Source organism: Neopelma chrysocephalum, unplaced genomic scaffold (assembly GCF_003984885.1).
Source record: "Neopelma chrysocephalum unplaced genomic scaffold, ASM398488v2 Primary Assembly neopelma1_44, whole genome shotgun sequence".
NCBI classification, from domain to species: Eukaryota; Metazoa; Chordata; class Aves; order Passeriformes; family Pipridae; genus Neopelma; species Neopelma chrysocephalum.
In genome coordinates, this window is record NW_020897703.1 from 2729320 (window position 1) to 2756200 (window position 26881).

The 26881-nt window shown below is 49.9% G+C and overlaps 1 protein-coding gene across 4 annotated transcripts; it reads right to left on the reverse strand.

The window, feature by feature from the left end:
* Positions 1 to 118: 118 nt before the first annotated feature.
* On the reverse strand, positions 119 to 25860 carry RAMP1 (receptor activity modifying protein 1). 4 transcript variants are annotated; one of them, XM_027678058.1, is made up of 4 exons: positions 25443 to 25659; positions 25290 to 25364; positions 10815 to 10953; positions 119 to 770 (listed from the first exon to the last, which is right to left on the reverse strand). In XM_027678058.1, exons 1-4 carry the CDS (start codon positions 25486 to 25488, stop codon positions 515 to 517), a joined length of 516 nt encoding a protein of 171 aa, XP_027533859.1. In that variant the 5' UTR covers positions 25489 to 25659; the 3' UTR covers positions 119 to 514. The 4 variants fall into 4 exon arrangements, with proteins under 4 accessions (XP_027533859.1, XP_027533863.1, XP_027533861.1 ...); XM_027678062.1 differs by lacking the exons at positions 25290 to 25364; positions 25443 to 25659 and adding an exon at positions 25746 to 25860; XM_027678060.1 differs by lacking the exon at positions 25290 to 25364.
* Between the last annotated feature and the right edge of the window lie 1021 nt (positions 25861 to 26881).

Below are 26881 nucleotides of genomic sequence, written 5' to 3' on the forward strand. Positions count from 1 at the left end.
AGCCTCGCGGTTACACGTCGATGCTGCGCCAGCACTGCGGGAACAGTGGGATTTCAACTCCCCACACCCCCTTTCCTATGGTGGGATTTCAACTCCCCACACCCCCTTTCCTTGTACATTTTTTTTTCCCTTTAAAAATTCTCCTCTCTTGGCACACGATGCTGGGGGTTGCCAGGGAAGCAGTTGGAAAAGGCAGAGCAGAGCAGTGCTGATGCCTGGGGTGAGTGGTGCTCCCCGGTATCCCAGGAGGACTTCCTGGGCAGTGCATGACAGCCTCACTGGCCCCCAGAATCCCATTTTGCCCAACAACCCTGTCTTAAATGATGCATTCACTGGGAAACCGATGGGGGTGTGGCACAGAGGGTACTGGTGAAGAGGAGCAGCGGCGATGCTGTCTCTGCTTCCAGTGCTTGGTGCCCTCCATGATGCTCCTCTGCCAGAGTCTTCCCAAAAACCAGGCACGTGGCAGGGGAGATCCCCCCGTCCCTCCCCTGGGCTGGCCGCGGGGCGTTCCCTACACGATGCCCTCGCTGCGTTTGCTCCTCCACACCACCAGCGCGGTCATGAGCAGGGTGACGAGCACGGGCAGCAGGATGAAGGGGCACAGGACGGCGTTGGGGGGGTCGTGCAGCGCCCGCCCGGACGGGGAGCAGTTCCTGAAGTACTGTCTGTGCACGGCCACGAAGAACTCGTCCACCTGCCGGTTGGGCCAGTAGCAGTCGAGCCTCTCGGCGATCAGCACCGTGCAGTTGGTCAGCTCCCCGTACGTGCTGCAACACAGGCAAGGGCATGGGGGCGGTCACCGGGGACCAGCACCCGGACACAGGCACACCACCTCCCCCCACACAGCAAAAAATATTGTATACATCATATCCAATATTATATTACATTAAATATATCATTTTTAGATAGTATATAGTGCATCATATAATACTATTATATATATTATCTATTATATAATGTTTATATTATTATATAATAATCATCTTATTAATATTCAATAACATATTATTGTGTTATAATATACATAACATATAATATTCATATTATAGTTATATTTTATTTATATTATATATTATATAACATATATGCTATTATACGTTATATATTATATGCTATATATATGTTATATAATAAAATATGATTGTAATAATTACATATATAGACAATATATTTCATTATTTACATTACATATAATGTATAATATAAAATCTATACAATACATAATATACACTATATAATTTGTATATAAAATACGTAATAAAAAGTATATGCTATTTAATTTATAGTATGTAACATGTAAAAGCCATATAATATATCCCTCCTCGTGCAATATATTATATACTTTCTATCACAAAGATGTGTACTTGCTATTTGAGATTGTATTTGAGTTGTTACTTATTAAATTTTTTAGCAATTTTTTGGAGGTTGTAGCTAGATAAATATATCTGGCCCTACAAAAATATGTAGGTCTTTTTTTAATATATAACCTGTATAAAACTATATGAGGGGTTTGATTTTTTTAGCTAGAGGGGTATAAAGATATATGGGGGGTTTTTTTACATTCCAGTCAGGTTTTGCCACTTTGATGGCACTTCTGACTGCTCACCTACAGCCAAAAGCAGAAGTGGTTTTAAGAAGGACATGAAAACAGAAATAATATTTACAGAAATAACAGGTTTGAGGTGTTTTTGTTTGGTTTGTGGTAATTTTTATGGGATTTCATGGCTGAATCAGTGCTATTAGAAAATACAGGATGGACCTAGGTTTTAAGCAAAGACCTTCAGGAAACCCATGCCAGCTTGTCTGGCTGCCAGCCTTTGGAGCACCATCCTCCAGCTTGTGTGGATTCATCCACAGGGAGACAGAAGTAAGTACATCAAATCTACTTAAAATTCTCCTTTTAATTGCCTAAAAATTAGGAGATTGCATAGGAATCAGCTGCCTGCTTTGAAGCTGTGCAGGACCACAACCCATCCCACCTCTATGGCCAGCAAGTCCATTTTTCCTTTTTTTTTTTTTTCTTTTAAACATTTGGAAAACCAGGAGCAGCCCTGAGCCAGGGGCACTGTCCCTGTGCTGGGCCATCCAGCCATCCTCCGGAAGGACAGGTATTACAGTGCATTTCAAACCCTCCCTGCTTTAAAACTGGCTATGCATAAAAATACTTAATTTTTTTCCCCCATCCCAATTAGTCACATCTAATCCGAGAGAAGCCAGGCAAACCAAACCCCAGCTCACCAATTAAAAACCCGCCTGGGGGAAGAAATATTTTATAAGCAGCTTCCCAGCCAGTCTCCACAGCTGCTGTGCAGCTCCTCAGCCCAGTTTTGGGGCAGGCTGTGCCAACGGGCACACGGCAACACCACTGGGAGCCCCTGCTAAGCCCGGTGATTTAATTGATGGGGTGCCTGCAGCTGCTAAAAGCAGATTCTGCTCAGCATCCCAATGTGCAAAATTACCATTTCCTGTTCATCAGCATCCTTAGGAGATCTCGGGAGCCGAAGCATCTTCAGGAACCAGAGGGACAGTGTTAACAGAGAGGCGAATAAAAGCTATTTTTAAAGCTGAAGGGCCATACAGCAGCTGGCTGAGCCCTTCCCTGGCTCCGACCGTGCTTCCGTGGAGATAAATAGCTGCACCCATCATTAGACGTGAAGATATACAAGGAACCAAAGCCAAATGGTGCCAGCAATGAAAGGACAAATTGTAATTGCCATTTGCACGGAGGCAGCAGCCGAATTGCAGCGCTCGGCCGGCTCCGTACACGAGGATGGAGCTGAGGAGAAGAGCTGAGCAGCTCCAGCCCCACGAGCAGTGCTGGGAGGGGGCTGTGAGGCTACGAGCACCTGTCCTGGAGTGGAAGGAAGTCCCCCCATCCCGATGGGGTGCCTTATGGTACCCTACGTCTTTTGTCCCTTTCATTTTTGCTTAGTTAAAGCCCCCCTGCTCTGGAGGGGATGGCATCCCCAGCACCATAGAGGGATCCCAAAGGGATCCATTTGCTGGGATCGGATAAACCAGACCGGCTGGATCCAGGCTGCTTGCAATGCCCTGTCAGACAGGATCAAGATCCCACCGGGGAGCAGCAGTGTTGATGCCCAGGGCTGAGTGTGCCATGGCAAACATTCATCCCATTGCATCTCCAAATCGGCATCTGGTTCTCTCTCCCCACGAGCAGAGCCACGTTATTGCGTTAGCACCATGCCAGCATCATCCCATCGGGAATTCATCCCGGGCTGACTGTGAAATATCTTGTTTTCCTGCTCAGTTCTGCCCTCCCTCCCCTTGCCACAATCCAGCCGAGGAGAGTGAGGTCCCCTGCCATACCAGGCAAAGCTGAGCTGAGCTCCAGGAGCTGCAAGGATGATCATGGTATTCCTGGTGTCCAGAGAGAGTTGTAACCCTCATTCACAGAGTTAAAACTCTCTTTGGAGAGAGAAAGTTGTAGCAGGATGCTCTGCCTAAGTGGGGGTAAAGCAGCTTGAACTGTATCCCATTTGCAAAAGTTACCAGGGATGGATGGAGAAGGGCGAGGGGGAGGGAGATTCACGATTTACCCACGGCCATTGCTCTGGGTAACATCAATCTCTACTTAATAATTATTTTGCTTGCTTTAATAGCATTGCTTCAAAATTGCTTCAGTAAATAGGGCACCGTATTCATAGTTATAATTATCTGTACTGTGTAAGAGTAAGGTCTTTTAATCTAATAGTTACCATAATTAATAAAATAAATCATTTATTCATAAAATATACTTGGTTTGCCAAGACAAAGTCACACATTCAATTCCACATATATAATCCTTTAAACATAAACTGCTGCCAAAGTCTGGGGCTAAGACTGGATCCAGCCACACCCTGACTCCTTTTCATTCCATTAGCCAAACTTCTGACAGCATCCACATACAGAGTTCAAAAAGTGAACCCAAGAAGTGAATAAAATGTCAGGTTTGATATATTTAAAAAGAAAAGCTGCATTTCTTTTTAAGCCAGTTGACAGTAAACGCCCACAATATAAACCAGCAGCACAGCTAAATGCATGGAACTGATACAGTAACGGGGCTGCTTCACACCCATCTGGGATGGACACCAGTGCCCGATGCGCGGGACTGCACTGCATTTACTCCTTGTGTGCGTGCACAGGTACAAGGGTTTGGGAAGAAATTCATTGCATCGTGACCCTCCGTGTTTGTTACAATAAATAAAACACTGTTCTGGTGTCACCTTGGGGGGTTCACACCTTGCGGTGCCTCTGTCGAGGCGTCCCGGGGCCGCTGGGGGGGTGGGGGAAAATCCGGACTGGATTTCCTCTGGAAAACAGAATGGGGGAAAACACGGATGGAATTTTTCCAGAGTATGGAATGGATTAAAAAAAAAAAAAAAAAAGAAGGGTTGGACTTGATGATTTCAGAGGTCCTTTCCAACCCGGCTGATTCTATGACTTGCCTGTCTATCTGTCTAACCTCTTCCAGCTGGAAAAACCCAACTGCTATTAAAGTTGACAAAAGACAATGATATTATTAATGAAAGCAGCTACACCATGTTAGACTGTTCATTACAGGCTCCTAGCCAACTCCAATTAATTGCATGGCTGCTATGCCTAAAAAGACTGCCCACAGAATGAAGGCTTGGGGGCTGGGGGGAAGTAGGTATTTTTAACTTTTTGCTGTGAGGTGCTCAATCCATCATTTTCCTCCTCAGTTGTAAATAAAATATTGCTTAAGAAAATCCCCCTTTAGATTAGCTGTGTGTTTTCTTCTAAGCACAACCTACATTAAATTACACATCTGTATTTGCCTTTTCAGACAGCTTCTGATACAATGAAGGTTTATATCCTGTCTTCAACAATACTGTGTTTGGTTAACAGATTTAATTTTTATACAAAGCATTTCTGAACAGAACACAGAAATAGCAATGCCATCACAACTCTTCTTAGGTGCTTAGGTACCCTTCTCCTGCCCTGCTGATTCCAGGTTGCTCTCCCTCCTACCCTCAAACCTGCAGAACCAGCCTGGGCAGTTGAGTTAAATGTCTCCAAGGACTCTCAAGGAATTGACTCCCTCCTGGCTTTCTGACCACTTTCTCTTCATCTGAAACTGCAACGACCTCCCAGCAGTAGAGCTAAATGAGAGCTGTGCTTGACTGAGCTGTTCCTAAACTACTAATAATTCCTACTTTAAGTCCTCTTTCTCACCCAGGATATCCCCCTATGAATGCTTTCCATACACTGAGCTTTGTGCTTCCTATGAACATCTACATTTGCAATTCATACAGGCATGTAAATGGAATGAATTGTTGCACTTCATCAGAGACTCTTCATTACTGACACATCCAAACACAACTGCACTTTGAAACTCCTGGTCTTCTGTCCCAGCTTTGAGATTTAGCAACAGATCCCCAAGAGAAACCACAGCTTTGCCCGACACAACAGTGACACGCCTTTCTATACCAGTTCCTGACATCTAATATCTTGCTCTCTTTCAGCCCAAATTTAGGTAAAGGCTGAAGAAATTCAAGTTGTTGCTTGTAATAAGTGCTTCAGTTATTCTATCCTATCCCTACAAACATTAAACCCAATAGTCTCTCAAGTACAGTAAAGCAGGGAAGCTTGAGTTGCTCCCAAGAGCCCTATTCCTTCCTTCACTTCACCTCACTTGTAGGTTTTTGCTAATTCAGAAAACTCAAGCTGAATTTTGCTTTTTCTGCCAGTATGATCTCATGCCTCATGATCTTGCCATGACCTCAGACCATCCTCTGTGTTGTACTGTTACATGATTTTTACATTGGTGTTACCTTTGACTGAGTGTTTCAGGCCCTGAACAATTTATTGATAGAGATACAGCTTCTGTCCCAAACAACTTGTGTGAGCAAGTCACAAAGTCTGGCTTTCTTTCTCTACACCTTCTAACATTCACCCCACTTTTCTCCCTTGTGATTACTGAGCTGCTGTAGGATAGCACTAGGAGCAGAGCAGGTTTTGCCAAACGATCCCACCACTGCAGGAATACAGGCAGCTGGCCCTGAAAAGTACAGCCTAGCTTACTTCTCAATATTTTTCCTTACCCAATGTGAACTGCAATTAAAACTGTTTTCCTTGTCACCATGGAAAAGGTTTGGGTTTAAAGCACACTGTGGACTACGTGGGGACGAATGGGGATGGCGCCAGGCTGCTGGTGGGAAGCAGTCAACGATTGATTAAGGGTTTGATGGCATCCAAATGCTTACACTGCTATAAATCCCAAGGAATTCCTCTGTCTTTTTACCACTGCAAACAAGACTAGAATTGGATCTGGCATTTATTCCTTGACCGCACCTGGATGTGGGCAGTGTTACACTGTGGTTGGGGTTCACGGGGCTGACAGCTCTCTCTTCTGCCACAAGTATATTTCCTATCCTACCCAAATTCCACGCTTCAGAAGAGAAAAATACCACAAGGCTTTTCTTTTGCTTTGTAAATTAAAAGAAAACACTGATTTCCTCCTCTGCAGGGCAAGCTCGGAGACAGGATGAAGGGGTATCCAGTGGGACCTGGCAAGCTGAAGATAAATAAGTAGATAATGAGATAATAAGGGAATGGATCAATCTGTTTTGTGTAAATAATGGACAAATAACGTGAAGGCACAGCGTGAGGGTGCTGGCAGCTGCGGGAGCAGCCCCCAGCCAGGGCCGGGTACCAGGCGAGCCGGGAGCTGGCAGCTCCACCCCTGGCTGCAGCTGTCAGACCAGCATCTCCTACCGGGGAGCTCCTTCCCCGCAGGATGCCCGCGGCGAGGGGAAAGCATTCCTGGAGATATTTAGGCATGCCGCGGGGTGGATATATTTGGGATGAGGATGCCTTGCTTGGCTGGAGTGACACCCGCAGCTGCGTCCCCCCGTCCTGCTGCGCCGACGCCGTGCAGGGACCGTCAGGCAAATCCATTCCCTGGCCACGGCCAGAACCGAGCAGGAAAAATAGCTGCAAGTCACCAGCTCCTGCTGACGCATTCGTGGGTGGGTGGCCGGCACCCGACCCCTCCAGCAGCCCCAGCTCTGCCAGCAGCGCTCCACAGCCCCAAAATAGCTGCCCCCAGGGAGACCACAGCTAATCCCCCGGCTCAATCACCATGCCAATGAATTTGGGCCTGGAATCAAAACAGCCAAGCTGGTCTTTGGGAGAATTCAACCCGCACAGCTGAGCTCCTGGCTAAAGCAGCTCGGCCACCACCATGGAGTGGAGGAGCCCATGACATGGAGGAGCCCCTGCTGCAGCTCCAGTCTGGCTTTTAAATCCCAGGGCAGCCGCAAGCCCTGGAAAACAAAACACCAGAATGCTGAGGACCCGAGGAGCACCCGAGGCCACACTGGAATGCTCGGCCTTTGGGGAGGAGGACAGGGAAGAAAACCAGATAACCCAAGGGAAAACACCTCTCAGTGTGGAAGGACACTCTAGTCCTTCTCCCTTCCTAGGAGACACTGTTCATGGCCTCATGGCCAGCTTCTGGAATGAATTATTAAATTAAAAACCACCTGGCATCCCATTCCCAAAGTGTGTAGCAGCTCACACGAGTTCCCCTGGTCCACGATAAAGACTTGCACATCCAGAGACATCGACTTTCCCTAAAGAAGCATGGCTAAGGAAGCCAGCAGAGCTGAATGCTGTTGGACAAACCTTCCCAGAGAGCTGGTGCTTGTCCACATGGTCCAAGCCCAACCTCATCAAACACTCCTGGTGCCAAGAGACCCCTCGGCTACATCGGAATGCTGCAGTACCACTGAGGTCAGAGCTCAGGTAATGCCTCTGAGGGTAAGATGGGAGCAGCATCTGCAGCCTATAAATAGGACCAATGAACCACAATTACAAACTCTGCTGAGACAACTCATTTATCCAGATGTTCCCATCGTGTCACCCTCAATTGAGCAGGAAATGATGGGCCTTACAGGCACTTTCCTGCTAAATGCTGCTGTACAGGAAATCACAGCTCCAAACCTGAAGCTGTACAGGTCCTGGCAGAGGCAAAACCTCACAGCATTTCTCCTTGCTTCAGACAGGTTTCAAGCATCAAAATTCCTTGGTTCGGGGGAAGATATGAAAAGAACAGGCTCTAGGCAAAAGGTGGGTTATTTCCAGTTCTTCATCTCACACCTGGAAGAAGTCAAATCCTTCCCCTTAAGCCAGAGGGGTGACCAGCCATCTATGCCACCCCCTGCCCACTCCTGCTTATTGTCCAAAAGGGGTTGGTGATTCCCACACACACCCAGGGAGCAAGGCTGCTGAGCAAGGTGGACAACCAAACCCCATATCCTTCCAGCTTATTTACTGCAGTAGCTGAGCTACTTCTGCCTGATTTTTCCCAGTGTCCTGAGGGCACAAGAGGATCAGAGGAATGTCACCTCTTAAGTGACCCCAAGCCATGTGTTCACAGGGATCAAATGGACTCAGGCAATCAAATTAAACACTGCAAGCTTATCAACATTTCCTCCACGAGCCTCAAGGATAACGAGTTTAGCTGAAGCTATTTAGGAGAAAAACAGGATGCTGGAGATAAAGAACAAGCTCTTCTAAACACCTCTGCTCCCTGGGCAGTGGCTTTGCTGGGGGAGAAGATGCCTGCAGACAGCACTGAACCAGGATCAAAAGCAAAGTCATGCTCCTGGGGGGACACTCAGGACACCCAGTATGTATGTTTAGAATCACAGAATAGAACATAGAACCATTAAGGTTGGAAAAGACCTCCAAGATCATTGAGTCCAACCTTTGACCGAAAAATACATAAACACAGGTGTGTGTAGTTTTTAACCTGGCACAGAAGAAAGGGCCATGAAGCAGGAAATCAACCAAAATCTTGCAAAAAAATTTTTGGGCAAAACAGCTCATGGCACACAGCACCACCTACTCGCTGTTTCCAGCTGACCTCCATCCCCACTGGTGTCCCAAGAGCTCATTTTTGTCCTTTGCTTCATTTTCCCAGGGAAAGGCCATGGCCCAACAATGCTGTACGACATGGAAAGTCAGCTGAAGGCGGAAAAAGGGGTTTTATTTTCTCTTTTCAAGCCCTCATGGTGACACGTGGCCACCCCTGACTGGTCTTTGCAACTTCAATCAAAACCCTCTCATCAGGAGAACGATTTACTCCATGGTGGTACCGAAAAAACTGTGCTGATTCTAAATGGGAAAGAGCTAATCCAAGGAAAGTGCTGTTTGGGTGGTTTGCAATAAGAATAAAACTGAAAGAAATTCCCCAAAAATCAAACACACTCCCCCATAAGCAACATGCCTGCTCTCCCTGATGGGGCTGCACTGAGCAGGGTTCCCTTATCACTCTCATTATCCCCCAAAGATGCTCCACTAGGGAAGCTGCATCTCTGCTTCTCCCAAGTCATAAATCACCACTGACTCCCTGACACTGATTACAAACAGGAGGCTTAGCAGAGGACTGCCATGCCATACCATTCCAGCCTCTCCCTCTAGTTGCTTAGAAAAATCAACACACAACTCCTGGAAGCAGGGGGGGAGCCAGCAGGTCCAGTGGGACAGCCTGGGATTTTCTCACAGAAAGGGTCTGAGGGCCTCTCAGTGGGTTATGGGGTTTTCAAGCTGAGTTTTGGACTGACTGGAGAACCAGAGTGCTGAGAAAAAAATTAAAAATCTCATGGAAAATATGTCCATCAAGCTGTGAGTCACCAGAAGCTGTGACAGGGGTCCCAATCCACTGCTTTATTAACTCATTGATTCCCAGACAGTTGTGGTCTTCTCCAACTGAAGCTCCATTACTGAGCCACGTGGTTGAGCACAACCACCATCCTGACTTCCAGGCACTGCTCAGGTTCAGCTCCCTGAAAGCCTCTTTAAACACGGAATGGCTGAGCTTGGAGACAACCTCTGGAGACCCATCTCCCCTCGTCCAAACCCCCCTGCTCAAGCAGGGCCACCTACAGCTGGTTGCCCATGACAATGTCTAGCTGCTTTTTTAGTATCTCCAAGGATGTAGATTCCACATCCTCCCTGGGCAATCAGTGCCACTGCTCGGCCACCCTCAGTGGAATAGCATTTCCTGGTGTTCGGAGGGAACCAGGGTGTTCAGTTTGTGCCCATTCCCTTCTTTGCCACAAGGACACATTTCTGGCCCATGCTCAGCCTGGTGCCCACCAAGATGACCAGGTCTGGTTTCTATCTGGGCAGCCCCCAGCACGTCCTGGTGCCTGGGGCTGTTCCTCCTCAGATGCAGGACTTTGCCCTTCCCGTGGTTGAACTGCAGGAGGTTCCATCAGCCCATTCCTCCACTCTTTTAGATTTGTTGCCTCTGGATGGCAACACAACCCACTGGTGTGTCATCCACCCCTCCCAGTTTGGTGTCATCTGAAAGTTTGCTGGGATTACACTCGGTCCCATCACCCACATGGAGAGGTTAAGCAGGGCAGTGTTGACCCCTGGGACACACCACTAGTTGCTGGCCTCCAACTGGTGTTTGTCCAACAACTGACACCCCCCTGGGCTTGGCTGTTCTGGCAGTTTCCAACCCACCTCGCTGTCTGCCCATGCAGCCCACACCTAGTTGTGGGGATCTTACAGGAGATGGTGCCAAAAGCCTCACTGAAGTCCGGGCAGACAATGTCCAGTGCTCTCCCCTCCAAGCTCACCTTGTGGCCCCACAGGATGGAGAAGCCCCAGCAGGGGCTGGGCCCAGCAGGGGTGGAGCCAGGGCAGCACCAGCAGCAGAGCGACACAGCACATTGTTTATCTCCCGCCAGGAAATAAAACCCCAAACCCAAAGGCAGGTGCAGGTGGTCTCGGGGTGCCAGGACTAGAGGGACGAGCAGAGGGGCCTCACTTACCCCACGGTCTCATCCCAGTCGCACCAGAGCCGCTGCCCGATGCCCTCCATGCTGAGCTGGAACTGCTTCAGGCAGTAGTGCCGGATCATCCAGCCGTAGTCCGGCTCCTGGCACGCCGTCGCCGCGATGAAGTGCTGGGCTGGAAGACAGGCCAGGGGCAGGCAGGGTCAGGCTCTGCTGTGGTGGGTCACGGCACAACCACAGCCCCTGATCCCCACAGAGGGCACCCACCACAGCAGAGTTGAGACCAAAGCAACCCCGCTCTCAACCAGTTGCTCCAAAACCTCCTTGAGGTTGATTTCCCTCCTCACACCCCTGGGACCCTGCAGCACCAGCCTCCATTCCCCTCCACAGTGCCTGGTGCTGATAAATCCATTATTCAAGACATGTCAGGTAAGTCAGAAGTAAGGACACGGATTCATTCTCTGCTGATCGCTCGGCACACGCCTTTGGACTTTAAACGTCCAAGGTTTTGGTTTACAAAACGAGTAAGGGCGTTGGGGAAGGTGGGGAATAACCCCATGGCTCCCAGTCAGATCCCTGCTGGAGCAAAGCACCTGCACAGGGCCACATTTGGGAACAAATGTCCACCTGCGATGGAGTGCAAGGTCTGGCACAGGGAAATTCATCCCTGGTGCACGGCACTGATTTAATCCCCCTCTGGGAACATGTCCCTGCCACATGGTGCCTTCTGGTTTGGGAGCAGGGAAGGAAGGGATGCTGCTTACAGGCTCGAGCACAATCACTGCCATGTTGCTAGTGGGGGGAAAGGGAAAGGGACAGTGATGCTACAAAAGGAAGGGGAAACAAACCTTCGGAGGAATGATTTACTGAGCCTGGCTATAAATAATACCTTTCCCTTGGTCCCAGAGAGCCAGCTCATGCCTTTTCAGCTCCTGGAGTACACTACAGGCAGGCATCACATACCAGCTCTATTTTTTGCCATGTGTGAATAACTCTGTGCTTTATTTTTATCTTGTTTTTTTTAACGCAACAGAATTTAGCTGCTTTTATTTAGCAGCCAAGGGACATCACCATGGAACATCATCCCTCTGCAGCCTCCGAAATCCTCGGAGCACATAGGTACCAGCATCCTATAGCAACGGGTGGGAACTCAGGGAATTTGGGTGATGTTTCTGGTTGGCTGCAGGGCTCCCACACTGCCTCCCCCCACCAACTGTGAGTAAGTGTTAAACCCTCACTGTTGCAATAATAAAGAATTGAGTTTATCAAAATCTAAAGCTCTCCCCAGCTGATACCAGCCAGGGGCTCACCTAATAGCACCTCAGCCAGAGATAAGCCCTGCTCAGAAATGGGAGGGTTTGAGATGCTGAAGCAAAGCACGGAGGGAGGAGGAGAAGGTGGAGGAGGAGGAGGAATGGTACAATAATTTTATGTGAGGCCTGGACTGCAAATCTCAGTCTGGGCAGGCTCAAGGATGATTGATGGCTGGGAGGTTTCTCCCCCCTTCTCATCCCTCGGTTGAGCGAGCACCAGCATCTGAGGGAGGCTCAGGTGCCACCCCAAGGGGTCACCCCTCGGTGAGGTCTGTGCACTGGACTGTAAAGGACAAGGGCCCTGTAAATATTATGCCCATCACATGTCTGGACAAGCAGCTGCAGAGAAAACGCCTCTGGGGAACACGTCAAGTGCAGAGCAGGAGAGCAAGGGGAAGAAGGGAGAGCAGGGGAGGAGAACAGACCAAAAGGCAGATGGATGAGGGGCCGAGGGGGTTGAGGAGCAAAGGAGGAAACAGAGCCAGGAAGAAATGAGTGAGACACGCAAAGCACAGGGAGAAATTGAGGAAGACAAAGCCACTTTAGGGAATTCAACAGTGATGTGGCCCAGGGAGAAAGAAAAGTAGGAGTCAATCGAGCATGGCCTGTCTTTGCTCCTCCCCACTCTCACTTAGCATGGGTGAGCCTAGAGACAAGTCCTTTGCACCAAAACTATCCTTTGGGATGCCCAAATGTTTCCTGACAACCACACAGCTGCTTGGAGAAAAACACCTTAAGAGGCAGCTCCGCCTTGGGTGGAGAGAGGAGAAACACTGAATAAACCATGGGGATGAAGCAACTGAGAACCATGAAGTGGCTGCAAGGAGCTGCAAGCCACATACAGCTGGTAGTCAGCAGGGAAACCAGACCCATCAGCCAGTGACCAAGACTCTTCACATGGACATTTGGTTTTTAACATGGTGAAGGGCTCTTTTGTCTTACACATCAGAAGCAAACAGCATCCAAGAGGAGCGAGGCCCAACAGAGCCCATTGTGTAAGTGCTGCCAGGATGGAGCCGGACACAGCAAGGCAAAAAAGCCCTTTTGTTTTCAGCTGACTGGGGAGAACCAACTTGAGCTGTAATTACACATTTTAAGGTCGAAGTGAGGAGAAGCTCCTGCCACATTTCCACGTGGTCCCTACCTAAACCCCCAGATCCCTGCTGCTTTACAGATTTCCCCCAAACCCGTGTCAGGCTGGGATGGGCTCAGGGTTTGCAACAGCAGGGGAAAAAAAAAAAGCAGAGAGAGAGTTTTGTATCTCCTGGCTCTCATTCCAGAAGGCTTTCCTTCTGCCCTCAGCCCTGCTGATGGAGATGGGGTAAGTCAGCTGCAGTGAGCTGTAAATAACTGAGCTCCGGCGCGGTCACGTCTCTGTACTTAGCAGCATCCATTTGTGAAGGCCACAAGGAGCTGCTGAATAAATGAGCTCCAAAACACAACTATACCGAGGCTGAGCCTCCAAAGAGCTCCCCTCTCACAGGCCCCCGTCGCTCCCATTCCCTCAGGAAAAATGGCATTGGGAGCTGTGGGAACACAGTGGTCCTCTGGGAGCAGCCCACTGGAGCCATGCAGTACCTCCAAAGCTCTGTTTGGTCTTTAGGTGCCACCTCAACATGGAGAATCACAGAATCCCAAAATGGTTTGGGTTGGAAGTGACCTTAAAGCTCATCTCATTCCACTCCCCTGCCATGGGCAGGGACACCTTCCACTATCCCAGGTTGCTCCAAGCCCTGTCCAACCTGGCCGATGGGGCAGCCACAGCTTCTCTGGGCAACCTGTGTCAGGGCCTCCCTACCCTCACAGCCAAGAATTTCTTCCTAATATCTAATCTAACTGTGCCCTCTGTCAGTGTGAAACCATTCTCCCTTCTCCTATCACTGGAAGTGTTGATGAACAACCTTCCCTGCAGAGAGAATCCCTGATTGCCTGCTAGAAGATGTAAGCTTAAGGATCCTTCATTTGCCTCCTCACAGGAAACATCTGGAGAGCAGCAGTGGGGAGGTGATTGGAGGGACAGCTTTTGCAGCATCCCAGATCCTCCTGATTGCCCTGGGATTGATGACCTGGAGAGTTCCAGCAAGCATCTACGAGGATTCAGCTTACTGAGAGTTAGCTGCAAAAAACCTGTCACACATTTATTTCTGCAGAAAAGCAGTGTTGGTCCTGAATTGTTACCAAAATTTCAGGAAAACAACTGGACTTTCTGGGTCACCCTCCAGAAACAGCTCGGTGGGTACCACCCACTCCTCCTGCCACCATTGTGAGCCCACACACTTTTTACAGTGATGGTTCGCCAGCAGAAATCCCCAAGCTTTCTCCACAAGGAAAGTTTTGCATTTCACTCTGCACAATTTCTTGGTCTCTGGCCACATTCTCCTCAGTTTTCCGGGAATTCCTGGTCTTGTCTTGCTGGGACATGTAACTAACCCCATGGGGAAGCAGATGCAGGGAGGACCACGGAGCCCAAGAACAGATTTGAGCATTTCAAACCGGTATGGCACGGGATGTTCCCAGTTCCCAGGCATTTTTGCAAGCCTTGCCACTCCAGCTCTCTGCCATTCGACCTCTGGATGCTGCCCAAGGCGTGTGTGCACTGGGAGAGTCTGGGGCAGCAAGTCCCAAGTAAGGCAGTTTCATTTTTGGGGAGATCCCACCAAGGTGGACTCAAAACCACTCCTACTCTCACCTCTCATGAGGAGTTGTATAAAATTAACTCAAGGAGTGAACTGGGTGGGACTCCACCACCTCCAAGAAGTCCAGAGCACTGAATGGATCCAGCTGCTGGATTCATGGCAGTGACTATCTTATTTTGGGGGGAAACTGCTTTGCTTCATAGCAAAGAGAAGGAAATAGCCATGTATTCATCAAAAAGCTTGGAGGTCTCATTAAACCCCAAAGATGGCAGAGAACTGCAAAGTGACACTCACAGGAGGGCTGGCAATGAACAAGGCACATGTAGCACCAGCAAAGCTCTGGGGTCTAAGAACAAACACCTCAGTATCTTCCTCTGGGCTTCTTCCAGATGCTGTAACCCCCCCCTGTGAAATGATTAGTGCCCTCAACACACCGGAGACAAAAACAGTCTGTTTTCCCCTCCCTTTCGGGGTGGTGGCTTTGCTGTTTGACTGAAAAAAACGCTCGTGGTTTGGACTCGGTTGCAGAATAAAACCCAGCAAGAGCTGGAAATCTGGTGTTTGTTCACTGAGTGTGATCCGAGCCCTGCATTCAGCACAGCCCCATCCAGTGGGATGAATCCTCCCTCAGCAGGTACAAACCTGTGAGATTAAACCAGGTACAGCCTAACCAGACAGACGTACTCCATGCTGCCAACCTGTCTACTCACCAGCTGGGAAGGAGGTGGTCTCTTGGGGCTAACCCCAAACCTGATTTTGTCCCCCTTTCTCGTGGCAAATAACCCCCAGACACCTCAGACTCACAGCTGTCCCTTCCAGGCTGCTCATCCTGGTGACAAAAACCTCCAGTGGGGATCACAGCTCCATGTCCCTGCTGGAGGTACCACATGGCTCTAGTAGAGCAGGTTTTGAGCAGGGGGATTTTGCAGGCACAGCCCTGAGAAACCTTGAAAGCACATGTTCATTCCCTCAGGCCACCTCATTTTCCTTTCCAACCCTTCCCTTGGTGTTGGGACCCCCATTTACACACAGACCAGCCAGGCTGGTCCTGAGAAGTGCATTTCTCAGCATCTTCCCTTTCATTCAGCAGAGCCAAAAAAAAAAAAGGAAAAATTGGCCCTTCCAGTATCTGCAGACCCTTGGGAAGGGTCTGATTCCCTCTGCTTAAAAATACACCTCCCACCGGGGCTGCATTGGGCAGCCGCCAGCTCAGCAGAGCCTTTGGAGCTTGCAAACACTCCCTTGGTTCACCAGGAAAAACTAAGCTGGTGCTCAGCAAAGCTCTGTCCCACTTTGGCTGGAGCTGGGGGACAGAAAACTGCAGATGCTGGAGTTGGGAAGGGCAGGGTGGCCGGTTCAAGGCCGTGTGTTCCTCTCTGAGAAAGGAGGGAGCCATCTGCTCACACCTCCGCTTGCTGACAGCCCAGGATGTGCCCCCACAGTCAAACGAAACCTCTGAGCCCTGACAAGGCTATTTCTGTCCTGGTTTTACATGGGGAATGTATTTTTAAAGCCTCTCCTCCCTGGCTGAGTCAGACTGGGCCAGTGCCCCCACCCCGAGCTGCTGGGATCTGGCAGTGGCTCTGGGGGCTGCTGGGGCTGTGCAGCAGCTTGGGAATGGAGATGGATGGAGGGGCCCAAACCCTGCAGGTGTTCGTGGGGGAGACAGAGACTATCACAGAATCATCCCATCCCAAACCTGCTCAAACCAGGTCCCAAAACCAGGCAGATTCTGCCTCTCCTGCCCACTTCACTCTTGTTCACTTGGTGTGTTGTGGCACTGTCCCTCAATCCACAGGATTTTCCCTCCCAGCATAACCACTCAGGACGTAAACCAAGAGGGAACTCGCGGGATTTTGGGGTTTTCATGTGCTGAAAGGGAGTGGGATTTTTCAACACGCCGCTGAGTCACGGCACAGTGAGGATTTCAGCGGCAGAGCAGATGCTGGGAGGTGGGGGGAGATCTGCCTGTCTCCTAGGACCTGGTAAGGCCGGTCCCAGGATGTCTTGGATACGCTGCCACTGCTAACTTTGGAGAAGAGAAGGAGCATTCCCCCCCTCCCTGTCTGCCCTCTGCTCCAGGGGGTGCAGATGGAGCAGCAGAAGGAAACTCCTCAGCTACTTCTTAAACAAAGCAGTCTGTAAGCACGGCCTGGACACACTTACAAAGCCCAGCTGGAGCTCCCCCCTGAGCTCTGCAGATGGAGGGTTCACCCCAAATCTTGCCTGTCCAACAGCCTCACTGCCATGAAGCCATACAAAAGCTTTCAGAGCACTCAAGGACTCAGGAAACTTGGACGGGGGAGAAGTCACTAAGGCTCAGAGGGGAAAAAAGCCTCATAGCAGGGAAAAATTGTCAAATGAAGAGGCAGGGCTAGGAAAGCTCAATGGTAGGAAAACGGATATTCCCCTGGAAAACACACATGGGGCTGTGGCTTTGCTTGTGCTGCTTTGGGGAGCGAGCTGCAGACACTGCAGCCCCAGGGAAGAGCACGGCCACAGGCCTCCCCCTGGCTCCCCAGGTCACAGGATCATAGAATGTTTCAGCTGGAAAGGCCCTGTAAGACCAGCAAGTCCCACCCTCAACCCAGCAGTGCCAAGCCCACCACTAAACCATGTCCCCAGGTGCTACATTCACATGGCTTTTAAGTGCCTCCAGGGATGGGGACGCCACCACTGCCCTGGGCAGCCCTTTGGGTAAAGGAATTTTTCCTAATATCCAATTTAAATCTCCCCTGGCAAGACATGATGACACTTCCTCTTGTTCTATGGCTTGTTCCCTGGGAGAGGAGCCTGACCCCCACCTGCCAGGGAGTTGCAGAGAGCGAGAAGGTGCCCCCTGAGACTCCTTTGCTCCAGGTTGAGCCCCCCCAGATCCCTCAGCTGCTCCCGGTGCTCCAGACCCTTCCCCAGCTCCATTCCCTTCTCTGAACACACTCCAGCTCCTCAATGCCTTTCTAGTCCTGAGGGGCCCAAAACTGAACCCAGAATTTGAGATGTGGCCACAGCAGTGCCCAGCACAGGGGGACAATCACTTCCCTGGTCCTGCTGGCCACACTATTCCTGAAACAGGCCGGGTGCCATTGGCTTTCTGCCCCCCTGGGCACACTGACGGCTCATGTTCAGTTGCTGTCACTCAGCACCCCCAGATCCTTTTCCCCTGCACCACTTTCCAGCCACTCTGCCCCAACCCTGGAGCTGCCGGGGGTTGTTGTGACCAAGTATAACCCAAAGTCTCTGTGCTGCATCTCCCTCCATCTGGGCCTGCTCACAAAACAGCCTCCCCTGACACCAAATAAACACTTGCTGACCAATCCCATTAAATCCCAGCAAAATGACATCTCTGTGCCAAATACACACCGTGGCAGGAGGTGCCATGGTTTAAGTGCTGTTCCAGGGGCGTAAGGAGGGGTGAGGGGCAGTGTAAAACCCTGCTGGCCTGGGAGACAGCAGACACCTGAATGCAGAATTGGCACAGAAAGTCACTCCCCGGTCAGCCAGGCTGGGGACAGTCTCCTGCCAGGGACCTGGCCATGTGGAAAGCTCGGGCTGCAGATGCCCTCCAAAGGGGCGAAAGGCTTCCACATCCTAGGGAATGGAGCACAAGACGTGGTGGGTCAGAGGAGCACGCTGGGGCCCATCTGCAGAAGTCCCATTTCTGACGGACACGGCTTAGATGAGCGCAGGAGCAGAGCCAGCAAGGGCTGTGCTTCACCAAAGCCAGGCTGGATGCTCCAGAAACACTCTGGGGGATAAACATCCCCGGGCATGAAGACTTACTTACAGTAAAAGGCAGTAACGGGAGAAGGTCAAGCGGAAACAAGCGGATCCCAAACAGCCGTCGGCTCTGGATCAGCCACACACCGGCTGCCGGACACAGGCGCCAGCACAGAGACCTTTGACTTCACCCCTATTTTTTCGGCAGCCTGATGATCTTTTGATAACACACCCAAGCCTATGACCTGCTCTGAAGCGATACAGGGCACCAGGTTTCACCACAGCACGTCCCATCCGAGCGCTGTGATTGCTCTCCCCCACCGCGGTGAGGGGCAACAGGAGCAGCTCCAGTCCCTCTCCCTGGACCCGGCACCTGGACCCTGCCACCCATCCCAGCTCTGTGGCCCCACAGAGTGACAGCTCTTCAGGGAGGCAAACAATCTGGGAGACTGAAATGAAAACCACCCTGGCCTTCAGCCTGCCCACAGGGGGTTTCACCTCTGCTGATGACACTGCCCAGCTCCTGCCTTGTCCCCAGTATCCATGAGTGACCCATGCACCCTGTCCCCTGCTCCCCTGAACTCACAGCCCAGCCCGAGTGGGAAGCCCAATCCCTAGTTAACAAAAATATCATCAAATCCACTGGTTGCAAGGGTCTCATCAGCTTAACATGGCACTTGCTTAATTATAAAATTAAGAGAAACGCCCTTAAACAGGCATTGCTTCCAGGCAGCTGGCTCCTACCTCAACTTCAACTAAAAATTCCCTGGCCATTATTTTTAGGGAGTTTATTGTGTGCCCTCTTGGAATAGCCATAAAATGACAGCAAAAACTCAAACACCCCCATCCTGGCAAAAAGTAAATGCCTACAGATCATCAAAGTATCATCTCGATGGATAAATCACTTCCTTCCTTCACAGGCACAACAGGATGCCAAATTTAAAACCTCTGAGATCCTTTTGGGTTTCATGATTATGTTCAGCTGTATGCAAAATACCTCATTAGTGCTGGCGGGGAAAAAAAAAAGCTACCTCTTTATCTTGCTTTGTATAATAAAATGAAACGAATCAGAATTCCAGCAGCAGGGATGAAGTTCCTCTTTCCTACACCAAGTTAAAAAAAATCAGATTAAAGGCCTTTAGGTTCTGAATATTCACCTGTATTAGCACGAGTTACAGAATGTCCTTGTTATCCATTAGAGGCTGCCAAGCACCTTTCCAGAAACACATCCCTAGACTTGATTCTGCAGAGGGCAGAATGGCAAATACTTTTATTTCCCCCCCCCCCATTCATTCAGTAAGTAAAATAAAATCAAAACTAGCTGAAAAGGGAGGAAAGAGAAATGAATTCCAAACCCTGCCATGCTGAAATCCAATTGCTGCCTGATTGCAAACCAGGGGAGGGAAAAATCTGCCATGAGCTGTTAGTTACAAAGATAATTATATCCTTAATGAATAGCGGGGTCTTTTGGAAAACAATTCTCCCTGACTGAATTAATGGAGGAAAAACACAGGTTTTAGACACGCACTGGCAATGTGTGCACAGCCCTGACTTCACTGGCTTCACCCACTCCAAGTTCAAGCCATCTCTGCCTGTGACCACTGTCAAAACCCGCTCCCAGAAGGAGGGTGAAAGAAACCAGGGATCCCCGTGGAATTCTGTGCATCCCTCTTTTGCAAACAGCCCACGAGGTTGGCAGCAGCAGCCAGGGGCTGAAGGGATGCCAGCCCTGAGAACAAGCCACCCCTCTCCTGCCTACCGGGGGAGGACTGTGGTTTCCAGCTTTGCCATCCCAATACCTTAACCCAGCATTAGACCCGGGCTTTAGAGCTATTTTTAGAACATCAACAAAGCTCCAGACGCCACAGGAGGCCAGATGTCAGCTCGGTCTCAAACCCAGGCTGGTCTGGCTGCAGAAAGCCAGGGAAAAACCAGCAGCCACCACACTCAAGATTTCAGGAATGTGCTAAAGGCAAATGCACTCTCCTCCCACCCCCCGAGAGTATTTTTTCCTTCAGCTATTTCAGTTGACTGAGGCTAAAATAAGAACGGGGAAAGTAACTCCAAGGTTAAAAGTGCTTGGCCGTGGTTTGTAGACAGCACGCTGCGATTCTGCTGGCTCAGGTTTCAACGGGTTTGAGTGCATTAAACATGGACTATTCTGCTACATGGGACCATCTACCATTTGACTGAACTACCTCTGAGGTTAAAAAAACTGCTGACAGATCACCTATAAGGAAGCACATAGTGAGTAAATATAAAAAATTTGTTAGGGAGAACACCAAAATAAATAGTCTCACTGTCTTCTTGGTGCATTCATCACAGGCTGCACAGAACAGCAGCTCGACTAAATACTTTCAACACAGAGTTTCCAGACTAAAATCTGTTGCTGAGCTGTGTGAGCAGCCCAGAAGTAATTTATTTTCCCTTTTAACAGAGATTTCTTGATGCGGTTTTCTTTCCTTCCAGCTGAACAGCACACAGACATTGCACCTCTGCAACTCACACACACAGAGCGCTGCCCCTTTCCCAACATTACCTAAAGGATAGAGAGAAGCCCAGAGGGATTGCATCCTGCCCTCGGCCAAAATCTGGAGGTTTTCATCCAAGCTGCTGCCCACTTCCCTGCTGGGATGCTTTCCTGAGGTGTCAGGATGTGCTTTTAAATCCTCAAAAGCTCACGTTGTAGAAGCACAGAGACAAGGGACTGAGACCATTAAGCAGGTTCATTACTGGGTTTGATGATTAAAAGCAACCAGCTCCCAGGCAGCAGCACAACAGCAGACAGGGACAAGGATTCCCTGGTATTCACCCACCCACAGCAGGAATTAGCCTGGCAAACCTTAGCCACAGATATATTTTAGAAGAGAAAAAGGCATTTAGCTATTTGACCAAGCTGAAACATGCTCTGTTTCCCCTATAAGGGGTTTTCAATGCTATTCTCCCTCCAACCCAGTGGTGGTTTTGGTCCTCTCCTGGTGCAGGGTCTGTGCCGGGAAGGGCTGTGACCACAACCATCGCTGTGGGGCCCAAACCTCCCCCAAACACCCACTAACACCGACAGAGCCAGACTTCACAGCTGGCCAGAGAAGCAGAATGAACCTGCCAGTGCAGAGCAGTAACTCCAGATTCCCACCCGCAGCTTTCCAAGATCTCCCTTAACTCTGCAATGATCTGATATTGATTCCCAGCCCCGTGAAAACATAAAGGATGCCAACCCCATTTTTAGCCATTATGAGGTCTCTAATTTCATTCCAACCAGGTCACAGCATTTATGTTTTCATTATCCACAACCTCCTGGGTCATCACAAATAGGAGATCACGGCGCCGATGCTTAATGGCTCTTTAATTCAAGAGCATTTCAGAGTTAATAAATGCAATTCAATTTCTCAAACCCAAGTGGCTTCCTGACCAGATAACACAGCCTCCATCCACCCTACCAAATCCACAGGCCACTGGTTTCTGCAGGAATAGAACTGGCACGTATGGGAGCATACAAGAAATTACAGGGTGGGGGCAATTCGTTCTTCCCTACTCACATACTTTTAATGTTTAGGAAGTTTCAAGTCCTCTCCATCTCAAGAAATGCTCTGAAAGGGAGGAGGACATCTTGCTTTATTGTTGGGTATTTCTAACGTGGCAAGCTCTAAATACTGAGGAGAACTTTTCCAGAGATGCAATAGCCTTCAATTAGATTTTAAAGGAAGTCTTAGCACTTTTATAAAAGAGGCACTCAAATCACTGGCAGGCATTACTGAGTGTGCTTTGTGCTGAGAGAAAACATAAATATACCCCCAAAATTTAGCAGTAATGGTGCAGCTGCCTGCCTCACAAAGCTGCTCCTGCAGAGGTTTCCTTTTCTCATTACTTTTACTGTTCATCTTTTCTTATTATTATTATTATTTTTGAGTCCAGCAAATTCAAGTGATGAGATGACCACAGCCTGCAAAGCTCCAAGCTTTGGTATCAAGGTGTAAGGGACAACAGTTAAGGATGGTTACAGGGCAACAGGAATATAGAATCACAGAACGGTTTGGGTTGGAAGTGACCTCAAAGACCATCTCATTCCAACCCTCTGTCATGGGCTTCCACTAGCCCAGGTTGCTCAGAGCTCCACCCAGCCCAGCCTTGAACACTTCCAGGGATGGGGCAGCTACAGCTTCTATGGGCAAACCTGTGCCAGGGCCTCACCATCCTCACAAAGAAGAATTTCTTCCTAATATGCAATCCAACCCTGCCCTCTGTCAATGTGAAACCATTCCCCCTTCTCCCATACACGCTCTCATAAAAAGTTCCTCTGTATCCTTCTCATAGGCTCACAGGCACCCAAGCATGTGCAGAAAACCCAAAGCATCTCCTTTCATTGCCACATCTTTTCCCAGAGGCATCCTGGACCACAGATCAAAGTCATGTTGTTCATACACACAGTTAAGACAAATTAAAGACACTCTGAAGAACTTCAAAGGTTTCTACCTTTTCTCCTGACTCCAGAGGTGTCAGCAGCTGAAGAGAGGATACAAATGGACTTAAAATTTCCTGTTTTCCAGGAGAGGTCATAAACAGTGCCAAAACATTTTGTTTTTAAGAAAGCATCATTTTCTGCAGAATATGCAAACACAGTGCTGTACAGCACAGACAGAAGACGGAGGGAATCAATGATATATTAATGTTTTATCAGCCTTATTTGCAACGCAGCTTTCTAAATCCAAAAGAAATCCGAGTAGTACAGCCCAGCACTGCCCTGAAACACTGAAATACAGTGCAGAGCTGATGTGGTGCCAATCATCACTGCCCCAGTAACAATGAGCAAGACCACAGCTCATCCCCTCCTGAGAAGCCTCTATAGGGAGCTGTAGCCAAAAAACAGAAAAAGCCTAATTTTACCTTAATGGAAGTGGTTACCTTGGGATACAGCTGGATCTCAGGCCTGCTGAATGAGACCAAGGTTATTTTTAGGACGGTCGACTCCCTGACCATCGCCGCTTTTGAAAGACTCTGCAGCAAGGTGGGAAGTTACCTAAAGCTTAAAAGAAAGGCTTTTCTGGCATAGGAGGAATGCTTGGCCAATCCTGCCAGGATTTGGACTGTGGCTTTGGTACAGACAGGGGTTTATGGTGACAGGGAGAGGGCCTGTGTCATTCCATCCTCTCACGGGCCACACCACACGCAAAATTCGGTACAGCTCGCCCAGCTTTAGGCCAGGGACTTGTTCCCCACCAGAGCCCTGCAGAGGCTGTGGTCACAGAGCACAGAGGATGTTCCCAGCTAGCAGGAGAAGTCAGATCTCAGACAGTATCTAGTTCTTCTGAAACACAAAACCACTTCTGCATCCTGCTGTGGGCTGCAGCAGCAGAGCACAGCTGAACACAGCGAGCAGGAGCTGGGGCAGGACCAGCCCCAAAGAAAGCCCCCAAGGTCAGGCTGAGCTGCCTACAGAGGTGGACACATCTCCAGAAACCCAGCTCTGGGGAGGAAACCACCATAAACCACACTCAATGTTCATAAAACTCTCGACAGTTTGCAAGGGAAGGTGTGTTAGCGACAGAAGAAGCCTCTGAGAGTGTGTCCCAAGGCAGCGGCCAAGCCCACGAGCTGGCAGTGAAAACACCAACACACAGCCATAAAACTCACCCTCCCTTCCTGCTGCTGGCCCAAAGAGGCCCTAAAACGGAGTGTGGCAAGATTTACAGGCACAGAAACGATGCTCCCCACACGAGTGTCAGACCTGGTGTCAAGCAGAGGCACTCCAGGTCTGCCAGCAGGATCATTACCAGGATCCTGGCAAATATAGTAGCAGAGCTTTTTCCATGCCTTTTGTATCCTCCCCTTTTCAAAATATTCTTTTCATTTTAAAACATCTGCTTCCTCAGAAGCATCAGTGACCTCAAAATTCATGACTCTACCATAATTTCTGAGCACTCAGTTGTCACTTGCAATTTCAGTGCAGCCCTGTGTGCAGGGCTGTGAAGCAGAAAACACAAAAAGGTTGGTTTTTTGTTAAATAACACAGAGTGTGCTCAAAAATAAAAATAAATAATCCCACAAGAAGGATCTAGGTAAAGACAAACACATCCACAGCACCACGATTAGCTGCCATCAGGCAGAGGCAGCGTCCTGCTGCTTCCAAGCCCACTGTAGGTGGAAAGGAGCAGCCTGGAGTACCAGCAACTCCTGTTTGCTTCGCTTTCAGCAGTTACAGTGCCCAAACCAAGAGAAGGAAGGGTCAGGAAAATGAGACAGACTGGAAAAAGAAAACAGAGAGAAATCCTAACCAGCAGGAGTTAGTGCTCACTGGCAGCAAAACCAGGCACAGGTTTCTGCACTGACCACTCACTCCTCAGCCAGGGACCCGCAGCCTTTCCCTGCAACCCGGCATGGAGAACATGCCTCGTCCAAGGGCACAGCTTTCTCCTGCCCCTGCACAGCTGAGGAGCAGTAAATAGTTAATCAGGGGGTACGGGTAAGCCCATTACCTGCAGCACAGCTCAGTGCATTATTCACCAGGGTTTGGAGGAGAAAACCAGCACAGTAGAAGGAAGGGAAAAGAAGGAGAAACCTGTGCATCCTCAAGGAGTACTCTGATTGCATGGAAGATCAGCGTTAGGACGAGGGTGCATTGGTTTAAGTACCTTAAATAAACACACTTCTAGAGAGCGCATGTACACGACCCCTCGGAGCTTTCTGCTGCGGGTACACAGGTGACAAGCACCGCACAAGTCTCTACCTGTTGCCGCTGAAATGCCAGGAGCAGCAAAGAAACCAGGGCACGCTGCACCCACGAAAACAACCGGGCAACAAGAATTTCCAACCCGATCGCCGGTAAAACCCGAAACATCTGACCTCACCCGAGAGAAGCCTGTTCGAACGAGCACTTCTGGCTGCCTGCTCTCCCTGCGGCTCAGGAACGGGAAGAGAGACTCCTAAAGCAGTAATTAAAAATGTGTAGCAAAAGGCAAGGACGGCTGCCAGCGGAGCACGGCTCAGTACATCTCACCTACCAAGCAGGGAATCCCACACAAAGCAGGCTGTGTCCAACAGCATCATCACCTCAGACTCCCAGGCCAAGCGCGATGTGTCCCGGCGTTCTGGGATAATTTCTCCTTTTGATTCCCACCCGCTGTGTCGCCAGCGACGCCAGGCTGGTGCCTCCCCGGGTTTCGGGGAAGAAGGGTGTGAGCGGTGAGGCCCGGGAGGAGGCGGCAGGGGCTGCACCCCCGTTCCCAAGGCAGAGGGGCTTCCAAGGAGCCTCTCCCGCCGCCCCACCGGCCCCGGGGAAGTTGTGTCCCGGCGCCCGCACTTACCCAGGACGAAGCAGAGGAAGCGCCGCGGGAGCAGGGCCATGGCCCCGCGGCAGGAGCGACTCCGCTCCGGGGCCGGGCGGGCTCCGCGCCCGCGGCGCTGCGCGCAGGGGCGGACCCGGGGCGGCCGCGGGCCCCGCCCGCTCCACGGGGCTCGCTCGTCCGCAACACCCCCTTCTCCCCGGAGACCGCGGGGAACCTCTCCCGAGGCGCCTGCAGGATGTAACCGAGGCTCTCGTTACCTCCGACTCCGCACCCGTAGCCGCGGGAAAGGGAGCGAACAGTTCAGAGGGAAAGCGTCGAGAAGTCCTTCTTCCCCACGCGGTTTCCTTAGCCCTGCTTCTATCTCCACCGAAGGAATTTCTCCCTAGCCTGAGGGTGAAAATCTAGCCTTCCCTCTTTTATGTGTTGGATATGAACATAGAGGATGCAGCGCAATCTTAGGGAGAAGGTAAATGTTTTGGTTTTTTTTTAACCGAGTGGAACATCACTACTGAGCTCCTACAGCTCCACCTGCAGCTCATTACCGAATCATGTCCGAACAGCAGCGCCTGCCTGGGCTCCTCAGGATAAGCCATTAGGAGCAGGTGAGGGCTCCAGCTGCAGTGAGGTCACTGGCCCGCAGATCGCTTCTCTCACATTTTAAGTCAGCTCTCCCTTTCAAAGGGAGAAGAACAATAAACAAGGAAACCTGGTGGAACGCCACAGTGCACTCATTTGAGTGTTTCACACTGCAGACACTTCTGCTTTCTCAACAGAAACAAAACAGCCTGCACACCAAAGAGCCAGTTCTTCCTACACTATTAACACCTGCCTAATTACAGAGTCAAGTTCAGGGAACAGAAACAGCAACAGCTGCTATTAATAATGTGGCACAGCAAAGCCTAGGCCTGCTTTCATCTTTACAGGACCAGGGAAGAAACCAAAACCTCACTGGCAGCAGCAGGACCAAGGTACAGTACAAAGCTGGGCTTTGACAGCGTTACCGACAGCGGCTCTGCTACCAGGAGAGGGAGTGGATGAGATCTGAAAACAACACTGGCACAACTTTTTGAAGAACAGATTTTAACCTTTATTGACCACAGATCAGTTCTCTCACATTTTAAGTCAGCTCTGCCTTTCAAAGGGAGAACAGTGAA

Bases quoted from the DNA above. Each gene is read 5' to 3' on its own strand.
- RAMP1 (XM_027678058.1), bottom strand. From the start codon at position 25,488: ATGATGCTGTTGGACACAGCCTGCTTTGTGTGGGATTCCCTGCTTG. The intron at 25,365-25,442 runs GTAGGTGAGATG...TTACTGCTTTAG, and splicing joins TGTGTGGGATTCCCTGCTTG to GAGTCTCTCTTCCCGTTCCT. The intron at 10,954-25,289 runs GTGAGGTCAGAT...CCTGTCTTCCAG, and splicing joins TTCGAACAGGCTTCTCTCGG to CCCAGCACTTCATCGCGGCG.